At 49.8% G+C, this 22,285-nt stretch overlaps 1 protein-coding gene across 12 annotated transcripts in view; it reads right to left on the minus strand.

Annotated features, from left to right (window-relative positions):
- Positions 1 to 22,285, minus strand: part of MEGF11 (multiple EGF like domains 11) — a 439,586-nt gene that overhangs the window by 72,745 nt on the left and 344,556 nt on the right. For all 12 annotated transcript variants that reach the window (XM_073801157.1, XM_033851846.2, XM_073801152.1 and 9 more), the window contains 3 exons: positions 9,983 to 10,229; positions 8,626 to 8,746; positions 3,653 to 3,789 (listed from right to left, as the gene is read on the minus strand). In XM_073801157.1, coding sequence (XP_073657258.1) covers positions 3,653 to 3,789; positions 8,626 to 8,746; positions 9,983 to 10,229 — 505 coding nt within the window. The remainder of the gene's footprint in view (positions 1 to 3,652; positions 3,790 to 8,625; positions 8,747 to 9,982; positions 10,230 to 22,285) is intronic.

A 22,285-nucleotide genomic window follows, 5' to 3' on the forward strand; every position in this document is an offset into this window, starting at 1 on the left:
CATCAGACTGGAGAATCCCCCAAGACAGGGACTATTTCCTCTTCCTTGGACGGGGGGGTTCCCTCAAGGCAGGGGCTGAGCCTCTTCCATCAGCCGGGGAGCCCCCCAAAGAAGAGGACCTGGCCCCCTTTGTGTCCTGCCTCTGCTGGGGCCTGGGAGTTGGAACTCCCAGCATAATGATCATTATTTGACTCATCAACTGACATCCATTGGTTGTGGGTCCTCTGTGGGTGGGTGTAACCTCTGCTGCTGACTGCCTAGCTTCCTGGATGTGCCCAACACCCCTCACCCCAGCCCAGGGATATTCCCCAGGGGATGTAAGTTCATCTTCACAGCAACAACTTAAGCGGTAAACCTGGGGGCATATGGGGTAAAAGAGATGGGCAACCCCTGCGTCCCAGAGACAGACGAACAGAAATGGCCTATGGACTCTGGGGTTTTGGATTAACCGCATCCCCACAGTGCTTCAAAGGTGCAGAGAATGGGGAACTGACTTTACAGCTCTGACATCTGCTTCCTCGTCACAAAATGGGAGGATAATAACTAAACCTCACCAGGTGTTTGAGGATTAAATGAGGCAGCGTGTATAAACCCTTAGAAAGGTGCCCCATGCACGGTAAGGGCTCAGTAAGAAGTGTTAGTTCTTATTATTACTCTTGTTAATACTGTTTTCTATAGTTCTCCTAACAGATCCCTTCTGGCATGAAAAAGCTCAAAGGGAAGAATTCCAAATATTAACATTGGAGTGGACTTGAGGAATTACAAGTCGTTTAATGATTATGTTTTCCCATTTTCAGGTTTTCTATATATCTTCTACAATAATCAGGGCAGAGGGGAACAATAAAAGATGTTTAAAAAAATACAGCCTTTAGCTTCCCTGGTGGCGCAGTGGTTGAGAGTCCGCCTGCCCATGCAGGGGACACGGGCTCGTGCCGCGGTCTGGGAAGATCCCACATGCCGCGGAGCGGCTGGGCCTGTGAGCCATGGACGCTGAGCCTGCGCGTCCGGAGCCTGTGCTCCGCAACGGGAGGGGCCACAGCAGTGAGAGGCCCACGTACAGCAAAAAAAATAAAAAAAAATACAGCCTTAGCATCTTTATTAACTCTTGGTGAGTCCTGAGTTGGAAGCAGTGTTTTCCACCACACCCAGATCGTCTTCCTACAAATCTTGCTGCATTTTAGTCAGTTTGAGGCCTCAGCAAGGGAAAGAACAGAAAAGAGAGGGAGGAAGAGGAAAGAGAGAAGGGGATAGAGAGAGAAGGAATGTGAGGTGGAAGACAGGAAGGAGGAGAGAGTAGGATGGAGGAGGTGAGGAGGAAAACCAAGGCGGAAGGGGAGGACACAGAGAGGTGAAGAGCTGTACGATTGCTGCCTGGATTGCCAGCCCCTGTTCTGCCTCAGAATGGATTTCCCCAGAGGTCACTCAGGTTGCCTCTCCTGGATGTCTCAGACACCAGGGCAAGAAACCCCAGCCTGGAGACACCTCCGGATTCCTCCTTTTCACTGGAACATTCCTTCTCCCTCCCATGCAGCAGGACTGGGTACAGCCCTGGACAGTGAGCTCCCTTCTCTGAAGGGCACGTCCTGCCCCATCATATTTACAAAGGGACTGACTCCTGACTCCACAGCCCCGGAAAAAGAATCTAGAAATGAAATATTGACAACCTAATCCATTTACATAATCAGCCTCTTTTTTTTTTCTACCCACAAGTTAAACAACTTATTTATTTAGAGATCAAGCAACGACTGCTAATGAATTTTACACAAAGCACGCTAATAATGGGGCCTGTGGAACAGAAGGGTAATCACAGCAGGAATTAGTTTTCTACTTAAACATCCTTCCTTTGCAACATATCAATCTTACGTGTCCGATATTGCCATTAACAACCAGATACATTGCTCAATTAAATTACAAAATGAGCTGCAAAACCCTCATTACGTTTCATGTTTAATTTGCACTGGATTCTGCCTATCCGGGGAGGCCTGCATTATCACACCCACTCAACTTTAATATGCTCGCAATGATGTGGGGTGGGTTCCTGCAGCTGTCACCTACGAAATAAATGGAGGCAATTTTACAAAATATTAAACACCAGGCAGCCCGTTTAGGTGGGAAACCCAAATGCTACCGGGCCCTTCTAGGAATTCATCATCTGTAGATGGTTGATGAAGCTTGCCTGAAGACCCCGAGGCTTTTGGGGTTTCTCTCTGCCTCAGGATCATGGGCTGGGCCCCAACAAGAGGGACGAGGGGTATTTCTCCATTTGGTACATCTTGGCACCAATGAGGTTGGATCCGCTGGTGCTGGGTCCAGTCAGCTGGAACCCTGGGCCCGCTTGTCTCCAACAATGAATGGGCTATATTCGCTCTCCTGTGAAAGTGGCCGGAAACAAAGGGTGCTGTTCTGGTTCTGGGGTCTTCCGGCTCCTGTCCCTGCTGGCTCATCCCAAATGTCTACTTATCCAGGGAGATGGTGAGGATGGGAAGATGGCTCAGTGCTTTAGTCCTGCCTCCCTTCTCCGCCTAGAGATGCAGTCTCCAACAGAGGTCAGAGAGGGGTGGATCCCCAGATGCCACACCCCACATTCTGTGCCAGGGATGCTCACGGAGATGAACACTGGCTCACAAAGAGATCAGATCTGGCTTAAAAGACTTCAGGCTGGGGGTATGTAAGCGCAAAGCTAAAAACGGAAAATCTCTTTTCTGGACCACTGAGGACTTGGGGCTGACTCCAGTGAGAGCTGGAGGGGTCCAATTATGTTGGTCAGAGCCAGAAGGACTCATTGGTTAATTCAGGCCTGATTCCTGCTTCCTGCTGTTACCTGGGCAGGGGAAGCAGAGTAACAAAATCCAGGGCCAGAGGTGAAGCATGGATCCCACAGAAGCAGGCAATGGTGTGACAGCCTCCTCTCTACTGCCCATCTCTCTGCTCAAAGAGACACACGCGGTTCAGAGTGAGAGGGAGGGGACTTGCCCTGGTTCTCTGGACAAACGTCCTCCACCAGCTCTGAATCCATTCACCGTCAGACACCTTGGCTGTCGTTTCTGCTCCTTCTAGAGCGCCTGCCCTATCATCGTGGAATCTTTCTTACCATGGCAAGTGCGCACGTCTGGCAGTCCCTCCGTTATGTGTTTTGTGGGTCATCCACTAAGGTTGCTGGCTGGTTTGATACCAGGACATTGGTGCCCTTGATCGGTCTGCTCTCAGGCCACAGGCCTTCAGAGGATGCAAACTGACGTCAGTATCCTTTTGGCAGAACTCACGTCAGGAATAAAAATCCACTTCTAAAAGCAATTGTGCAGAATGTGTGACCTGAGTTTGCACGCTCAGCTTCCTTGGCTTATCGGTGCCACTGCCTCTCTCCAGGAGGGCAGCAAGTAGAGAGTGGTGGTAGGTGCCCACCCGCTTCCGCAGGTGAGTCAATGCAAGCTCAGGGCTTGGGTCACTGGGCTGGGGGTGGGGGCGGGTACCCTCAGCAGGCTGAGGGCCAGGAAGGATGGGTTGGCAGAAGGACTCAGAATGCTTTCTGAGAAAGGAACAGGAAAGCTGGCAGAAGAAGGCCATGGACCGGTAAAGCTGAGCTGTTCTCTTCAAGGCTGCTGTGAAAAGGAGTATTATGTACAGCAAGGATGAGAGTTAACAGCTTCCTTACCTGTCCCCCATGTATCCGGCTGTGCAGTGGCACTGCCCAGTCACGTGGTCACACTGCCCTCCATGGTGGCAAGGACAGTCCTGGCTGCAATTCTGGCCGAATGTCCCTGGTGGGCAGGGCTGGGCACACACTGCTCCCTGAAACACAGGAGGGAAGACATGCAGAAGTGGTGCTGCTGAGATGCAATCCTGAGGCCACCTTCTTCTAGAAGTAGCACAGTTGCTACAGCCCAAGGGACCACGCCATTCCCTCAGTGGCACCTTCTCCCCAATCACAGATGCATAGAAAGCGAGACACCATGGCTTCAAAGCTAGAGATGGGCAGACTGAGGCCAACTGGCTCATCTAATTATTCAGCACACACTTATTGAGTGCCTGTTGTATACCAGGTCCTGTGTTAGACACTAGGGATATGAAAATATGAGTAAGACTCAATTTCTCTCCTCCCAGTCTACTAGGGAGAGAGACAGCAAACAGGTAACTAGTGCACGGTGCTAGGTGCCCTCACACTGGTACACAATCAAGTGCTGAGGAAAAACAAAGCAGCGGTGTGATTAAACATGGTGGTCTGGAAACACACATTTATCTCTACTTCTTTCCCAGACCTAGCTAAGAGGAGAGTAAAGGGGGGAAATGTACAGACCTACAAGGAGAAAAGGAAGGGGAGAGGGGACCGTAGAGGACAAGAGGTGTCACGTGGTGGAAGATGGACCGGCAGATAGAGGAGCAGAAACTGCTGGGGTTTCTGTTTTCTCAGCAATGCCAAGTGTCTGCAGAGCACACGTTGCAAGACAAAGCTCAGAAAAGCTCAGGAATCAGAGACACCAGGGGCCTCTGAAGGCCAAGGGGCACGTGTGGGGAAACAGGGGGACGGTCTGAAAGTTTATAAAAGAGGGAATTAGACCCCAGATATTTACTCCCATTTCAAATAGCCAAGTGACTTCCCAAGACTGACAGTTTACTTTTAGGGAGGTTGATCCATATAGGTTTCAGACACAGGGACACCAAGCACAGCTAAGGGGAGTGGGGCAACAGAAATGGGGATCTTCTGAGACCTGCCTGCTGAACAGACCCTCTGCTCTCTTCCCCTGCTCCGCTCCTACGATGCTAGTGACCCGACTCTACTCCCTCTGGCAGGGTTCTGGAGGATTCCTTTCCGGGGACATTGAGAAGAAAGGCCTATAAGTAATGATATTTGAGAGTCCCATCAGTCAACAAGCCTGGCATCTCCCCCTGCCCCCTAGGCTTCCAACTAGCTTTTCCAAGGATCATGGTAAAACATGAACAGGAAGCCAGGGATCACCAGATATTTGAAACGAGGCTCTAGCAAGTTGGGAGATGGCGGTAAAGCACATTACGTAGAAATATGGAGGGAAATGCCAGAAGAGACACCTAAAAGATCTGAAGCTGGGACCTTTCAGGAGAGGGACTCGTGGCAGGTCTGGGGGGTGCAGAGGACTGCTTTCCCCTCCCTCCAGTAGTAGCCTTGTGGTATTAGATACTGTGTATAATTTTTCAATTATACATGGGACTCTTAGATCTTTATCAGACAGAAATCTAAACTTACTCTTGTCTCCTGCTGCCCTTCCAGCCTCTCCCATACCAGAGATGGTCATTTTTCTTATGGAGATCAAGGATTCTCCCATAGTTAATTAATCAATTAGTTCAACACACAATTATGAAGCACCAGTAACTGCCAACCGGAGGAAGCTAGTTTAGGCAGGAAAATCCTGCTGACCCGGGTCATCTGTCAATACCATCCAATTCACTTGTAATGAATTAAGTGGGAGGACATTTTGCTCAGATGTCTCCTCTACACATAGTAAGTCAGTGCGGGGCTGTGGGGGGCAGGGATGGGGGACCAAGCAGCAGAGGCAGCAGCCCAGGGCGGTGGGATGAGCGTGTATGTGAGGAGAGGGGCAGGGAAAGGCTGCTCAGACGAGGGCGTCCCTCTTCTTCCTGGAGGTGGTGGGGTTACCCGGGCTTGCCTTTCTCACTGTACCCCACAAGCTCCAGAGATTCTTGAGGGAAGAGATGAGTCTTTCTGGCCACCATCTGAGCCAGTCTTCTGCGGTCCTGGACAAGGACCTTCTGACCCTGAAAAAACATTCTGAGCCATCCTGGGGGCTGTGCTTATACCTCCTACCTCTCCATCACGGAGCACTGTGGGGTACCCTGTACCTACACACACACACAGACGCCCATATACACCATCCATCCTGTTAGACTGCAGACTCCCTTTCTCTTCAGAGTTTCTGAGACATGACCAGGGCCCCCTAAAGAGGCCAATAGGAAAGCTTGCTTCCTTTCAACACTTCCTGGGGAAATCAAATATCCTTGAGACTTTTTTGGATAGGAGGGTGAGCACTTCTTTTAGCCCCTGCTCAGTATTCCCCAAATGCAGCACCCCAGGTCCCTGTAACCCTAAGCCCCTCCTCAGGCTCGAGCTCCCGGGGCCTGAAGGAATCTGTTACCTTGGAAGGACTGCTGTCTGGTGTGGTGGGAAGAATGGTAGACTCAAAGTCAGGACTTGGGCTCAACCCCTAGTTCTACCTCCTTCCAGATGGCTGAGCAAGAACAAGTCACGTGATCGCTCTGAGCCTCGGTTTCCTCATCTAGAAAATGCGAGTGGTAACTCCCAGTCTCCCAGGTGGTTGTTAAGATTCAGTGGGATTAGAGATGTGAAGGAACCTTCATTAGTATTAGAGATGAGCAGGCCCTTCATTAATATTAGTTCAACCCAAGCAGACACTGGTGGTCATTAATATTAGGTCAACCCAAGCAGTACAGGTGGTGGGAGCCCAGTATCACCTGGGACAGAGAAGCATGGGGGAGAACCACATAATTAATTGGTTACTGCTGGTTAGAAGAACAGCTTTTTGGGGAGAGGTAGGGGGAGAGGACAGGGAGGAAAGTATCAGCTTGAGAGGGCTGTGGTCTTATGGTTTCTTTCCTGCTACTGTGAGCTGAATTGTGTCCCTCTAGATTCATATATCCTAACCCCTGGCAACTTACAATGTGGCTTGAGAGAGGCAATAGAGTTAAAATGAGGTCATTAGGGTGGGCCCTAATCCAATATGACCCATGTCCTCATTGGGAGAGGAGATTAGGACACATACAGGTACAGAGGGAAGGCCATGTGGAGATGCAGGGAGAAGACAGCCGTCTACAAGCCAGGGACTGAAGCCTTAGAAGGAACCAACCCTGCCAACACCTTGGTCTCAGACTTCTGGCCTCTAAAACTGTGAGAAAACAAGTTTCTGTTGTTTAAGCCACCCAGTCTGTGTTACTTTGTTGTGACAGCCCTAACACACCTGCCCTACGGTCACCTGAAAGCGTATCTCCAAGTGCGGTGGGATCTCAGGCTGTGTGGCATCTAGAAGGTTAGAGATGAGGTGAGGCAACAGTCCTGCTCCTCTCGGGACTGGTTAGATCAAATGGTTCTGTCAAAATCCGGAAACCAGCTGCGCTTAAAGAGGACCATGGCTAAATGGAGCATAAAAAAGGAGGGGGCCGGGCTTCCCTGGTGGCGCAGTGGTTAAGAGTCCGCCTGCCGATGCAGGGGATACGGGTTCGTGCCCCGGTCCGGGAAGATCCCACATGCCGTGGAGCGGCTGGGCCCGTGAGCCATGGCCGCTGAGCCTGCGCGTCTGGAGCCTGTGCTCCACAATGGGAGAGGCCACAACGGTGAGAGGCCTGCGTACCGCAAAAAAAAAACCACCAAAAAACGAAAAACTCTGGCAAATCTCTGCCTGCCTCAATAGGCCCTGCAGCCATCCCTCCTGCTGTCCACCCCTCCACACACACACCCTGACCTCGTCGTTCACAGCCTCCTGAAAGATCCCACTCCTGCTCAGCAGCCCTGTCCTTCCTGGCTTTGCAAAGCCTCAGGCTCCAGGGGAGGCAGGCGGCTGTGTCACTGAGCTCCCCCTGAAACGGGAAAGTCAGCCTCCGTGACTCACTGCTTCTGAGGGGCTTGGGACTGTGGAGGGTGGGGACACTGACAGGGGGAGCATACTGGCTAAAAGGAGGCTGTGGCTTCTCTGTGGCGTCCAGGGACATACAAAAAGCAACTGCAGAGCACTCCAGAGCTTGCAAGGCACATTGGATGTGCACTGCCTCACCTGAGCCTTCTGCCAACCACGCTGCTATGAAGGGCAGGGCTGTTTTTTTAATTTTTAATTTTTTTATTTTTTGGCCACACCGCGCGGCATGTGGGATCTTAGTTCCCTGACCAGGGATCAAAGCCGCGTCCCCTGCATCGGAAGCATGAAGTCTTAACCGTTGGACCTCCAGGGAAGTCCCAGGGCTGACGGTTTTCATGCCAGCTTTGCAGACGGGGAAGCAGCGACTAGAATAGCTGAGGGCTTTTTTCAGGGTCAACATTGGGTGTGAGGCCTGATGTGATGTGATAAATCTCATCGCCCTTTCCCACAATGGTGGTTCCCAGACAAGAGACCTGGATCAGAATCACCTGGAGCACTTGTTAAAATACAGATTCTGGGACCCACAGAATCAGAATATGTGTATGTGTGTGAGTACAGAGGTTGGAGGCTGGGAATCTGAAGTTCTATAAATAAAGGTGATTCATACCCTGCTCTCTCCCTTCCTCTGCACCACCCCAATCTTAATGCCATGCCCTTTTCACCACATTTCAGAGCCCGTGGCAGCTCAAGTGAGTCCCTATGCTGAAAGACAGAGACAATTTATGAGAATAATTCAACTCCTTTGCACATGAGGGACCACAGGCTCAGAGAGGTTAAGTAACTTGCTTCAGGTCACACAGCACTTAGATGGGAGCCCTGGGATCCAAAGCTGTGTCCATGACACAACTGGCAGTGTCTAATGCTGCCCATGACCATAAAGAGGAGGCAGGGTATTCAGGGTGCGAGAGGAATTTAGCCCTCCGGGGTACAGGTGGGGGATGCTCAGACCTCTTACAGAGCCCCACCCAGATCCTGCAGGTCCACCTACCATCCAGCCTGGGGGGCAGGCACACTCGCCAGTGATGTGGTGGCAGGTACCCCCATTCTGGCAGGGGCAGCGCAGCTCACAGTGAGCCCCGTGGCTCCCAGGTGGGCAGAGCTCCTCGCAGCTGCGTGGGGAAGCAGAGGCGTTAGAGGCAGCTGCATGCAGATCAGGTCCCAGGGCCCTAGTGCTGCCGGTCCCAAGGCTCCCGGGCTCCCTAGAAGTGAGTGAGTTCACAGTCAGTGTGAACCATACTAGACACAAGGCCAGGAGAGGGAAAACAGGGCTCAGATACAATGAACTGGAAGGTTGTGTGCTTGGACCAGTACTTGCGGGATGACTTAAGTGCTTTTAGGGTAAAGAAGAGTGCTCTACCGGGAGGGAAAGCTGAGGAAGGCTTCCCTAAGAGGGAGACATTTCACTTGAGTCTTGGAGGTGAAGTTAATTTCACCGGGAGAAGGGGAGGAAGGGCATGTCAGGCAGAAGGAACAGGACAAGCAAAGGCCATGAGACGTAGCCATGACTCCAGTCTTCAAATTCTGCCTAAATTCAGAGAGAGGGAGAATCTGGGGCATGCCTCCACCCTCTTCCAGGCTTTCAGCTACCACAACAGACTTCTACACAGGGACTATCACTGCTGAGATGCGGGGAAAGATTTGCCTGGTGTCTTGGTCTTGGGCCTTAGCCCAATGTTTTGCCCTTGGAGCTGTGGCCAGACACTGGGGCAGGGGACACACAACATCCATCAAAGATGTATCTGCAGCCAGAGTCCTTGGGTGTCCCCTCAGGATCTAGGGCTGCTGGGGAGGCCACTGAGCCTTTGATAGGGTGGGGAGGAGAACTTCAATCTTGCCTCTGAAGGGGTCTCAGCTAAGCAGTCTTGGAGGGCTCCTGTCCATGCAGCCTCCGTCTCCAGGGAACTGGAGTGAGGGGCTGCTTGGGGTCTGAGGGGAGAAGGTAAGGGAAGAGGAACAGGGGCAGTAAACTCCCCGAATCTGTGCAAGATATCTGCCCAGGGCCCTCACCCCGCTCTACCTCAAATGGCCTGGAAGGGTCAACAACGGCATTTGGGTTATGATCAGAATTCCAAACTAAGGTCTGGGGCCTGGACCAGGGAGGGCCTCCTGGGAGGAGGTTAGCCAGCTCCTCTGGCCATGAGAGCCTCCATCAGAATGTGTCCTCCCAGCTCGCACCAGTCACCCTGGGGCTTGGACAACAGGGATCTGAGGGTGTGGGCGAGGCCCGGGCGTTCAGCCTCTGCAGGACTTGGGGTCGGAGCGCAGGAGATTTTACAGCCAGGACTATCCTGACCCTCCAAGTGTTTCCTGATCCTGCTCTCCCAGCCGCCCCGGGCTTTACTCACTAGACGCCAGTATAGCCGGGCGAGCAGAGGCACTCGCCGGTGCGGGGATCGCAGCTGGTGCCGTGGTGGCACTGGCACGGCAGCTGGCAGCCCTTGCCGTGGGTGCCAGGCGCGCAGAGCTCCTCGCAGCGCCAGCCTCGGAAGCCGGCGGCACACACGCAGGCGCCGGTGATGGGGTTGCACAGGGCTCCGTTTTGGCACTGGCACCGGTTGCTGCAATGGGGGCCCCAGTGGTCGCTGTCGCAGCCTGCAAGAGAGGAGCGGGTCAGGGCAGAGGGATCCCCGTGGACTCTGCTTGGGATGGGGGCTGGAAACAGCCTTCCCATCTCTGCATTGCTCTTCCCTGGACAGGAGGCGGCAAGGGGTTTCTGGACGGAAGCTTTGGCGCTTCATAGCTCCATCAGCTCCTTGCCAAGCCCCACTCCACCCCCAAATAATCATCCAAGCTCAGAAGCTTCTTTCCTCAATGCGTCTCCCAGTCAGGGTCATTCCATTCCAACCACGCCTCTCCAGAGCCCCCTCTCCGGTACTGAAAGTCTGGAACCACAAGTTATTTTACCTTCGCTGAAACTCTTCCTGGTTGGCTCTCTCTTCCTCTCAGCCAGGCCCCGTCTCTTCCAGGGTGCCTCCCCTCTTCTCCGTGACCCTCCTCCCCTTCTTGGTGCCTCCCCAGCCCAGCTCCCATCTCTCTCTCTTTCCCTCTCTTCCTGAAACATTAGTTCTTCTCACCTCTTGCATCTGACTCTCTGTGAACAAGTCTTCTAACGCCCTGCCCCTCCCCCGGCTCCATCTCCCTGTCACCGCCTCCACCCCCATCTCTCTTTCATCCTGCGTCTCCCTAACAGTAATGCCTACACCTCCTGGTTCCTTCATCCTCAGTTCAATTTCATTACTTTCCAAGCAGCCAACTTCAGAAGGAGCAGGAAAAAAGAAATATTTCCCTGGGAGGTGACAGACAGCCTTGAAGATCTTTATATGTAATTAAATGTTTCAAAGAGTGATATCTAAGCCAGCTCTGCAGCAATTCACACTCTGCAGCGGGGTTGGGGGGGAAAGGGGCTGAATGGCAGTCCTCAGGTAGGTCACCCAGCCTGCTGCCACTTCCTAGTCTGACCCTCACTTGATGCATACAGGACACACAACAGCAAGACATCCTTCAACTATAGCCTCATTCACTCAAATCCTGGAGTAGAGGTGCGTGTGGAGTTCAGGCAAGGACAGGCATAAATAATGTACTAGGAGATGTTCCATGGAGAAAAAGACTGCTCCCAGCTAAGGAAGCAGGCAACATTTCCTGGAAGAGAAGCCATCTGAAGTGGGCTGTAAAAGATGTCTCCCTTGTCTGACAATCAGAGTGACTAACTGTCCCAGTTTCACCATTGAAAGTCCCTCATTCTGAGAATCCCTCTGTGCTGGGCAAACTGGAATGGCTAGAGACCCTACTGCCTGAAGACAAGGAGATGATTAGTTGACCTTTGTGCTCCAGTGACTGTAGGGTTTAGCCACTCAGAGAGGAAAGGGGGCAGGTGAGTGGGATTGGGGAAGGTGTCCCTGGGGCAGGCTCAGTATGAGCAAAGAGACAGTGGTACTTGAGTGCAGGGTATGTACAAAAGCACAAGGTTCTAATGAAGCCAGTGAGTACATGGGATCTTTGGAAACTAAAAGGTTGATGGAAGAATCACTCTACCAGCCCCACCAACCCTCCTGCATATACTTCCCACTTGCTGACCAGGGTCAATTGGTCAAAGTCATGGAAACTGTCCATTACTTTTAGTAGATGGAACCACACTAGGCCTGGAATCCCAATCACCCTATATTGCTTCATCCCTTCTTCATTGTGCCCCAAATATACACACATACAAACCGAGCTGCCAAATTCTGAGCAAGACTCACCCTGCATTTTCTACCTGGTACTACAGTAAGTGAGTCAAAAACCAAGTCCAATAGCCAAAACAATTTTGAGAAAGATGAACAAAGCTGGGGGCATCACACTTTCTGATTTTAAATTATATTACAAAGCTATAGTAATTCAAACAGTATGATATTGGCATAAAAACAGACACATGGATCAACAGAACAGAATACAGAGTCCAGAAAGAAACCCATACGTATACAGTCAACTAATTTATTACAAAGGAGCCAAGAATATACAATGGGGAAAGGACAGTTTCTTCAATAACTGGTGTTGGGAAAACTGGACAGCCACATGCAAAAGAATGAAACTGGACCCCTATCTTACACCATATGTAAAAATCAACTCAAAATGGATTAAAGACTTGAATGTAGGATCAGAGAACCAAAAACTCCTAGAAGAAAACATAGGTAGTAAGCTCCCTGATATTGGTTTTGGCAAGGATTTTTTGGATTTGACACTAAAAGCAAAGGCAAGTGAAGCAAAATCAACAAGTGGAACTACATGAAACTAAAAAGCTTCTGCACAGCAAAGGAAACGATCAACAAAATGAAAAGGCAACCTACCAAATGGGACAAAATATTTGCAAATCACATATCTGATAAGTGTTTAATATCCAAAATATGTAAATAACTTATACAATGAAATAGCAAACAAACAAACAAACAATCTGATTAAAAAATGGGTAGAGGATCTGAATAGATATTTTTACAAAGAAGACATACAGATGACCAACAGGTACTTGAAAAGATGCTCATAACCATCAGGGAAATGCAAAGCAAAATCACACTGAGGAAAAAAAAAAAAAAAAAAAAAATCACACTGAGGGGACTTCCCTGGTGGTGCAGTGGTTAAGAATCTGCCTGCCAATGCAGGGGACATGGGTTTGAGCCCTGGTCCAGGAAGATCCCACATGCTGCGGAGCGACTAAGCCAGTGCGCCACAACTACTGAGCCTGCACTCTAGAGCCCTCGAGCCACAACCACTGAAGCCTGTGTACCTCGAGCCCGTGCTCCACAACAAGAGAAGCCACCGCAATGAGAAGGCCACGCACTGCAATGAAGAGTAGCCCCCACTTGCTGCAACTAGAGAAAGCCCGTGCGCAGCAACGAAGACCCAATGCAGTCAAAATAAATAAATAAATAATTTATTTATTTAAAAAAAAAGAATGCGTAGATTAAAAAAAAAAATCCACACTGAGATATCACCTCAAACCTGATAGACTGGTTATTATCTAAAAGACAAGAAATAACAAGTGTTGACAAGGACGTGGAGAAAAAGAAACCCTTGTGCATTGTCGGTGGGAATTTAAGTTGGTGCAGCCAGTATGAAAAACAGTATGGAGGTTCCTCAAAAACCTAAAAATAGAACTACTGTAAAATCCAGCAATTCTACTCCTGGGTATTTATCTGAAAGAAATGAAAACATTAACTTGAAAAGATATCTGCACCCCCATGTTCACTGCAGCATTATTTACACTAGCCAAAACACAGAAGCAACCTAAATGTTCATCAGTGGATGAATACACACACACATATATACACATACACACACACAATGGAATATATTTTTTTATAATTTTATTTACTTATTTATTTATGGCTGTGCTGGGTCTTCGTTGCTACACGCAGGCTTTCTCTAGTTGCAGCTAGTGAGGGCTACTCTTTGTTGTGGTGCACGGGCTTCTCATTGCGATGGCTTCTCTTGTTGTGGAGCATGGGTTCTAGGCATGTGGGCTTCAGTAGTTGTGGCACGTGGGCTTCCGTAGTTGTGGCTCACAGGCTCAGTAGTTGTGGTGCACAGGGTTAGATGCTCCACAGTATGTGGATCTTCCCGGACCAGGGCTCGAACCTGTGCCCCCTGCACTGGCAGGCAGATTCTTAACCACCGCACCACCAGGGAAGTCCCACACAATGGAATATTATTCAGCCATGAAAAAGAAGGAAATCTTGCCATTTGTGACAATATGGATAGACATTTTGAGGGCATTATGCTAAGTGAAAGAAGCCAGACAGAGAAAGACAAATACCATATAACCTCACTTATATGTGGAGTCAAACAAACAAACAAACATCAAACTCATAGATACAGAGAACAGATTGGTGGTTGTCAGAGGCAGGGAGTGGGCAAAAGGGGCAAAGGTAGTCAAAAGGTACAAATTTCCAGCTAGAAGATAAATGAGTTCAGGGGATGTAATGTACAGCATGGTGACTATAGTTAATAATTCTGTATTGTATATTTGAGAGTTGCTAAGAGAGAAGATCTTAAAAGGTCTCATCATAAGAAAAAAACAACTGTAACCACGTGTGATGTTAACTAGACTTAGGGTGGCGATCATTTCGCAATATATACAGATGTTGAATCATTATGTTGTAACCTGAAACTAATATAATGTTATATGTCAATTACATTTCAATTTAAAGAATTGAGTCCAGTTATCATTATAACCTGCACTCACACCGAAAGAGGCTCACAGGACAGAGAGTGATGGAGCACCCAGCAGTCCGGTGTCTGCCACGTCACCTTCTCTCTGCGAGATCTACTCAGTGAGTAGAAAGACAGCAGAATTACCTACTGTATCATTTCTCTATCTCTTTTTGTTGTCAAGCATATGTAGTTAAATTTGCATGAGTTTAACGTACATATGATGTGACTCCATTGTAATAATAATAATAACCACATTTCAAATGTTCACTTGTGACATTTAAAACCATGTGAATTAGGTTTTATTATCTCTCAATTTTACAGATGGGGAAATAAAGGGTCAGAGAGATTATGTGATTGCCCAAGGTTATAGTCAAGGGCAGGCCAGGTCTTCTGGTTCCAGCACTCTCCACTGGAAGTGCATGTGACACTTTCTGAATGATGATTCTGAGGAGAGAGATTTAAGAGGTGCCGTTGGGGACAAGGTGGCAGTTGCAAAGCACGAGGACCGGGACACCACAGAGACTAGCCACATCCTCCCCACTCATCACTATGAACAGCCCTGGGACCCAGAACAAGGGATTCTCCTCATGGTGCTGGCACAGACACTGCCCTCAGACCTTGGCTCTGTACTCAACTGCTGGAGTCCACAGCCAGCTTGCCCTTGCTGCATCCCAGGGCAGACAGTTATGCTTCACTTATCAGACGGGACCTCCATTCACTCTGTCACAACCAAACCCAGTAAGAAGCAAAACTATGCCTCTGATAAGGGAGCTGGATATTGTCATGAAGCCCATGCGCTAACACTTGGGTGCTTTCGTTCTTCTACTGTTCATTCAACCAAGCACCTGCGAGGGCCAGAAAGTGTCCCTCCCTCTTGGAGTGTATAGTGGGTGGGGACAGAGCAACGAGAGCAGCATTTAAGGCTGACTGCAGAAGGGCTATAACAGGGGTCATTCAGGGCATCAGAGGAAGACACAGGCAGGTCTGAACCCAGACAGGGGTGGTTAGGGAAGATGTCTTCAAAGAAAAGACCCGAAGGCGGGGTGAGGGTGGGGAATGAATCTAGGCAGAGGAAATAATGTATATAAACGTTTGGAATGGGGAAAAAGCATGAATGTGAGGGAAAATGAAAAAAAGATAGGTGTCTGGAGTGTAGACTTTAAGGGAGACCAAGGTACAAGTTGAGGTCGATTCCTGGGCTGGGTACCAGGTCCAAGGGCTTTGTAAGCCATGTTTTTTTTTTTTTTTTTTAATTTATTTATTTTATTATTTCTTTATTTTTGGCAGTGTTGGGTTTTCGTTTCTGCGCGCGGGCTTTCTCTAGTTGCAGCGAGCGGGGGCTACTCTTCGTTGCGATGCACAGGCTTCTCATTGCGGTGGCTTCTCTCATTGCGGAGCACGGGCTCTAGGTGCGCGGGCTTCAGTAGTTGTAGTGCATGGGCTCAGTAGTTGTGGCTTGCGGGCTCTAGAGCGCAGGCTCAGTAGTTGTGGCGCATGGGCTTAGCTGCTCCGCGGCATGTGGGATCTTCCCGGACCAGGGCTCGAACCCGTGTCCCCTGCATTGGCAGGCGGATTCTTAACCACCGTGCCACCAGTGAAGTCCCTGTGAGCCATGTTAAGGGGGGCAGACTTCGTACAAGGGCTGGGAGGCTCTGAATACGTTCTAAGTGGAGGACTGACGAGGCCAGGTGTGGCTGCTGAAAGACTGGTCTGATGAGAATAGATACGTGGGCAGGAGAGATGGAGTAGGGGTGGGGTTGGGCACCTGGCTGTTATAATGGGAAGGAGATGATGGTGGCCTTGACTAAGGTAGTAGCATTTGGGATGGAGACAAGGGGACAGATTTCAGCTGAGTTTATGAGGTTGACTCAGCAAGGACATGGTGACTGACAGGGTGCTCGGGGAAGAAGAGAGAGGGAGGTTGGTGCCCTAGCTCTGGCTTAGGCTGCTGGGTGGATGCTGGTGCCACATACTTTACGGAAACACAAGGGGAAGAGCAAACACTTGGGGGAAAAGGATGAGGTTAATTTTGCTCACTGTGTTTTGAGGGGGCTAAGGGACATCCAGGAAGGCATTCAAAACCCATTCACCTACTGACTGATGCCCTCACACCTGGGCGCTTCTGCTCTTCTACTCGTCCATTTGACAGACATTTACTAAGCACCTGCTAGTGGCAGAAAGTGTCCCGCCCTCTTGGAGTGCACAGTCTAGCGGGGACAGAGCCGCGGGAGCAACATGTACAGAATGCTGTGAACGTGCCATGATAAGGCAGTTCAGGGCATTAGAGAAACACGTGGAAATGCAATTCCATTAGGTCCGACAATCTGGGTTCTCAGACTGTAGATGGTGTGTGTGTGTGTGTGTGTGTGCACGCGTGTGCACGCACACTGTATATGCTTGTGTTTACATCTGTGTATGTGTGTTTTATGGGGCTCCCCCCCTCCAAAAAGAGCTCTGTGCACATTAGAAACTGACGGAAATAACCAGAAAACATTTTTAGACTAAAAAAGCAAAGCAACTTGGAGTCACTAACATAGGAGCAAATAATCCCTCATATCAAAACTGACAGGAAGAGGTTCCATTCAATTAGAATATTCTGATTAAGGAAGCAGGGAAGTGTGTAATCCATTCCATAGACATTCCCCCTACAGTGATTAAGTGAAAAAAAAAAGTTAGGGTTCACAGGGATAAGCTTCAGTTATCTTAGAAAATCCACTTAAAAACACCTCATTCCCTAGAAATGACAGAGAAATGAGGCAGTGAGTCAATTATCTACCCTGCTGAAGGTGAATAAAAACTATCATCATTAAAATTACAACAGGACTTTGCATTCTTTCACAGACAATCGCAAACTCTTTCCAATTTGGCCCCGGAATGTCAGCCCCTCACAGACTTTTTTTATTTCTGTCACAGATGCTCCTTCCTAATTATATCTGGCTTTGGCTGATTTTTTCAAGTGGGCGGATCTTCTCTGGGCAGCGAGTGAGGGCTTAGGCCACCCAAAAGTCTGTGGCCTGGCTTGTTCTGGTCCTTTAATCCGCCCTTCCCAGCCTGTGCATCTCCCAGCTGACCTCTCCTTTCTGCAGGGCCCAGGCTTGGGTACTCCCTCACCCCCACAAGGGGAGTGGCTACGCCTCTCCCTTCACCCCCCACCTTCACCACAGACAAGCTTTCAAATTTGTAACTCCACTTGAAAGGGCGGTTAATACGTGCCAGGCCATGAGATAAAGGCATAAAGTAAATTTTCTCATTTAATTCTCACAGCAACCCCTTTAACACGGGTGCTATTCTTATCCCCATTTTGCAGATTAGGAAACAGAGGCCCAGGGAGGTTAACTACCTTGTCCAAGGTCACCCAGCTGGGGAGTGACTGGCTGTCTGAGGTCTAACCCCTGCTGTTCTACTGGGTGTGGCCTGCTGTTGATGGAAGAGGGGATGTGGGATGTTGGTGGCCAGCCTGGGCTTAGACGGCCACCTTGGACAATGCACAGGGAGATGTGAGAGCAGGGGCTCACTTTCCACAAAGGCCTTATCCAGGGATTGGTTCATGTGGAGGTGGTGGTCATAGGGCCCAGGTTTTTCATGACTGGCCCTACTTCCCCAAATTTTATCCTCTTCAGTTAAGATAATTTATTTCTTCTGAACTTTTCCTACTGTGATAAGACATGTATAGCATACATTTTGCCGTTTGAATCATTTTTAAGCGTACAATCCATTCAGTGGCATTAACTAGACTCACGGTGTTGAGCAGCTGTCACCACTATTTCCAAAACTTTTCCATCACCCCAAACTGGAACTCTGGAAACATTAAGTAATAACTCCCCATTCCCTCTTCCATTCTGGAAACTTCTAATCTACTTCCTGTCTCTATGAATTTGCTTCGTCTAGATATTTCACGTAAGTGGAATCATACAACATTAGTCCTCTGTGTCTGGCTTCTTTCACTTAACATAATGTTTTCAAGGTTCATCCATGATGTAGCATATATCTGTACTTCATTCCTTTTTATGACTGAATAGTGTTCTATTGTATAAGTATGCCACATTTTGTTTATCCATGCATCTCTTGAGGGACACTTAGGTTATTTCTACCGTTTGGCTATTGTGAATAATGCTGCTGTGAACATGCATGTCCAAGTATCTTTTGGAGTCCCTGAAGATCACTTATTAAAGGCACAACTTGCTATGTTTTTATGCCTTTGTTGACTTTCTCTATTAGGAACAATAACTTGGTTGACCATTGTTTTCTTGTCACCACTTCTATATAAGTAGCTTTAGGTGTCTTGTGTCCAGTCTCCTCTACTAGCCTTGGAGTCCCCATGGGTTACAGCATGGGGACCTGGGTGCGTTCTTTTTTTTTTTAATTTATTTTATTTTACCTATTTATTTTTTGGCTGCGTCGGGTCTTCATTGCTGCGCACGGGCTTTCTCTAGTTGCGGCGAGCGGGGTCTACTCTTTGTTTTGGTGCATGGGCTTCTCATTGCGGTGGCTTCTCTTGTTGCAGAGCACGGGCTCCAGGCATGCGGGCTTCAGTAGTTGCAGCACACGGGCTTCAGCAGTTGTGGCTCACGAACTCAGTAGTTGTGGTCACGGGCTTAGTTGCTCCGCGGCATGTGGGATCTTCCTGGACCAGGGATTGAACCCGTGTCCCCTGCATTGGCAGGCGGATTCTTAACCGCTGCCCCACCAGGGAAGGCCCTGGGGGTGAGTTCTTGTTTGCAGCTGTCCCTGCCTCCCACATGCATGCACAGTCTCACCCAGCGTCCAGCCCAGAGCTGGGGACAGGAAGAGCCATCAGCCATGCTGACAAGGGGGCTTGGCCAGCCCTTCTCCAGTGACCAAAGAGCCTCCTCCCGTGACCAAAGAGCCTCCTCCCATGGGGATTCACAACCTCAGACAGTGGTCCTTGGCCTAGCTGCACATCAGCACCATCCTGGAGGTTTTAAAAACCTCTCATGCCTGGGCTTCAGCCCTGGACATTCTGATTTAATTATTCTGGAGTGGTGGAGCCCAAGGACAGGTCCTTTTAAAAAGCTCAGCAGAGCTTCCTTGGTGGCTCAGTGGTTGAGGGTCCGCCTGCCAATGCAGGGGGTGCGGGTTCGTGCCCCGGTCCGGGAAGATCCCACATGCCGCGGAGCAGCTGGGCCCCTGAGCCATGGCCGCTGAGCCTGTGCGTCCGAAGCCTGTGCTCCACAATGGGAGAGGCCACAATGGTGAGAGGCCCGCGTACCACAAAAAAACCTCAGCAGATGAGAACTACTGTCTTTCTGGTGATTTGCATTCTCACTGGTGCTCTCAGGGAGACGGGCAGGAGGATGCTGAGTCTTGGCCGGGTGGGGTGGGAGAGATGGACGATTCCTCCCATTCCAGAGATGGCAATCCTGAGACTCAGCAAGGCGGGAGACTGGCCACTGATGTGAAGGTTAAGGGGTAGAAAGGAATCTGGAATGCAATGGCCCTGAGCTGCCCCGGCCTGTACCAGAGTCTGGGCCAAGGCACCCACAGCGTCGCCTTAGCAGTGGAAAGGCTTGACACAGTCAGAGCATCTCCCAGGAATGGCCCATGCCCCCGCCCACCCTGAGAAGAAGTGGGGAGCTGCCAGGTCATGGGATTGCTCCTGAGTTTACAAAGCAGCTGGCATGGAGGTAGAGACAGAGCAGCAGCCACTGGAAACCATTTCAGCTGCTAAATAAAGTGACTTCCCAGTGAGCGAGGCCATTTGTCAACTGACTTACCCCAATAAAAGCACAGCCAGGGGCTTCCCTGGTGGCGCAGTCGTTAAGAATCCGCCTGCCAATGCAGGGGACACGGGTTCGATCCCTGGTCCGGGAGGATCCCACATGCCACGGAGCAACTAAGCCCGTGCGCCACAACTTCTGAGCCTGCGCTCGAGAGCCCGCGAGACACAACTATTGAGCCCACGCACTTAGAAGCCACCGCAACGAGAAGCCTGCGCACCGCAACGAAGAGTAGCCCCCGCTCGCCGCAACCAGAGAAAGCCCGTGTGCAGCAACGAAGACCCAACACAGCCAAAAATAAATAAAACAAAATAAATAACTTTATTTATATAAAAAGAAGCACAGGCAAATCCTCAAAGGCCAAGCCCCTCCACTTTTTCCAGACCCAAGCTGCAATTTTGAGGGAGCATCGAAGGGTGGGTCAGAGCCAACGCTGGGCAATCTTGGGCAGCCCCCTCCTCTCTCTGGGCCTCTGTGTTTAGATGTGTAAAATGAAAGATTTGGATCAGTAGTTCTTGCCTGGAGTAGGTCACCCTCCCAAACAGAGCACCTGGAAATAGGGGGACGGAGGGATTAGGTTGTCACAAATGATCAGGGACAGTCCTGCACTATGAAGAACTATGCCTTCCAAGTGCCAGTGGTGTCCGCATTAAAAAACACCAGTATGGGGTGGGGGAGGGAAGGATTGGGAGTTCAGGACTAGCAGATGCAAACTATTATATATAGACTAGACAAACACCAGGGTCGTACTGTATAGCACAGGGAACTATACTCAGTATCCTGTGATAAACCATTATGGAAAAGAAAAGAAGAAAAAGAAACACCAGTAGGTATACGCTGGGATCTCTTCCCATTCGGATATTGTGTGATTCTGTGCTCTGTTGCTCAATGTCTCCACTTGAGAAACAGGCCAGAGGAGACAGGGTGGATGGCATGCTTGCCCTTGTGTGGAAAGAAAAATTCAAGGTGGTTACCCAGGCTCTGAGCTGAGCCATGGCTCTGACCCCTAGCTCTCCACCACTTAGATTGCTGGAATTAAATATTAATAGACCAAGTGCTGTAGATTAAAACCCAAATCTCCTGTCCCTACGCCTAGCAGATGCTGACAGCACAGGATTATAATGATGTATCATTAGCTCTTAGTGATCTAGTTATCACACTTGTTACTCTGTGTTATTTAACCACACTGTCTATATCTCCCTCAAGCCTCCAAGGGCAGGCAGAATTCACCATGGCTGCCTGGAACGCAGGCTGCCCCTTCACGTCCCACTGGTCCTCGAGGGTGGCAGGGGTAGAGGACTAAACACACGCATAGGCAAAACCCTAACCCTGTGAGCCTCCTATGGACGAGCTGTGTCCTCATCGGGGTTGTGTCATTTAACCCTCTTACTAAGCCTGTGCCATTTGTTCACACCTTGCCTTGTTTCAAAGAGGATTTGAGACAAACCATGTGAGGTGGATTATTATCCCATTTTTCAGCTGAGAAAACTGAGGCTCAGAGACATGAAATAAGTAAATCAGGGTTTCTCAGTCTCGGCATGATTGACATTTTGGGCCAGAACATTCTTTGTTGTGGGGGCCTCTGTGCATTGTAGGGTGTTTAGCAGCATCCCTCGCCTCTACCCACTGGATGCCAGTAGCACCCCCCGCACACAACTGTGACAACCAAAAATGTCTCCAGATATTCAGAAATGTCCTCTCAGGGGCAAAAGCACCCCGAATTGCAAAAGGCAGAGCTGAGAGTCAAAGACTGGTTTTCTTAGTCTTCGGTTTCAGAGGGCATCTTGTGTACCGCCTACATTTTCCAAGTCAGGAAACTGATCAGAGGGGCCAAGTGACTTGCCTGTGGTCACACAGCTAATACACTGGAGAGCTAGATTTGAAACGAGCTGGCCATGTCCATCTAAAGCTCTTTCCATCCCACCACACCAGCTTTTGGGGGATGAGTTATGCTCATTTATTCACTTGTCAAACAATTCTTGAGCACCCATTATGTTCTAGGGGCTGATTTGTAAAACAGACAAGCAAATGGGAAACACTGACCCACCAGAACAGGGGATGATGGAGGGGTGCTGGGAAGGCTGTTGCTGGGGCAGCTACAACTAGAAGAGCACCCACTGTCAGGCCAGGGGGCCCGGGAGCTGGTAGGGTCTTGGGGAGCGGGGCAGGGGGAATGAAGCCAGTAGGTACATTAAAATGCCCTGAGCAGAGTCAGTGGCTTCAGCT

This window comes from Tursiops truncatus, chromosome 2 (assembly GCF_011762595.2).
Source record: "Tursiops truncatus isolate mTurTru1 chromosome 2, mTurTru1.mat.Y, whole genome shotgun sequence".
NCBI lineage: Eukaryota > Metazoa > Chordata > Mammalia > Artiodactyla > Delphinidae > Tursiops > Tursiops truncatus.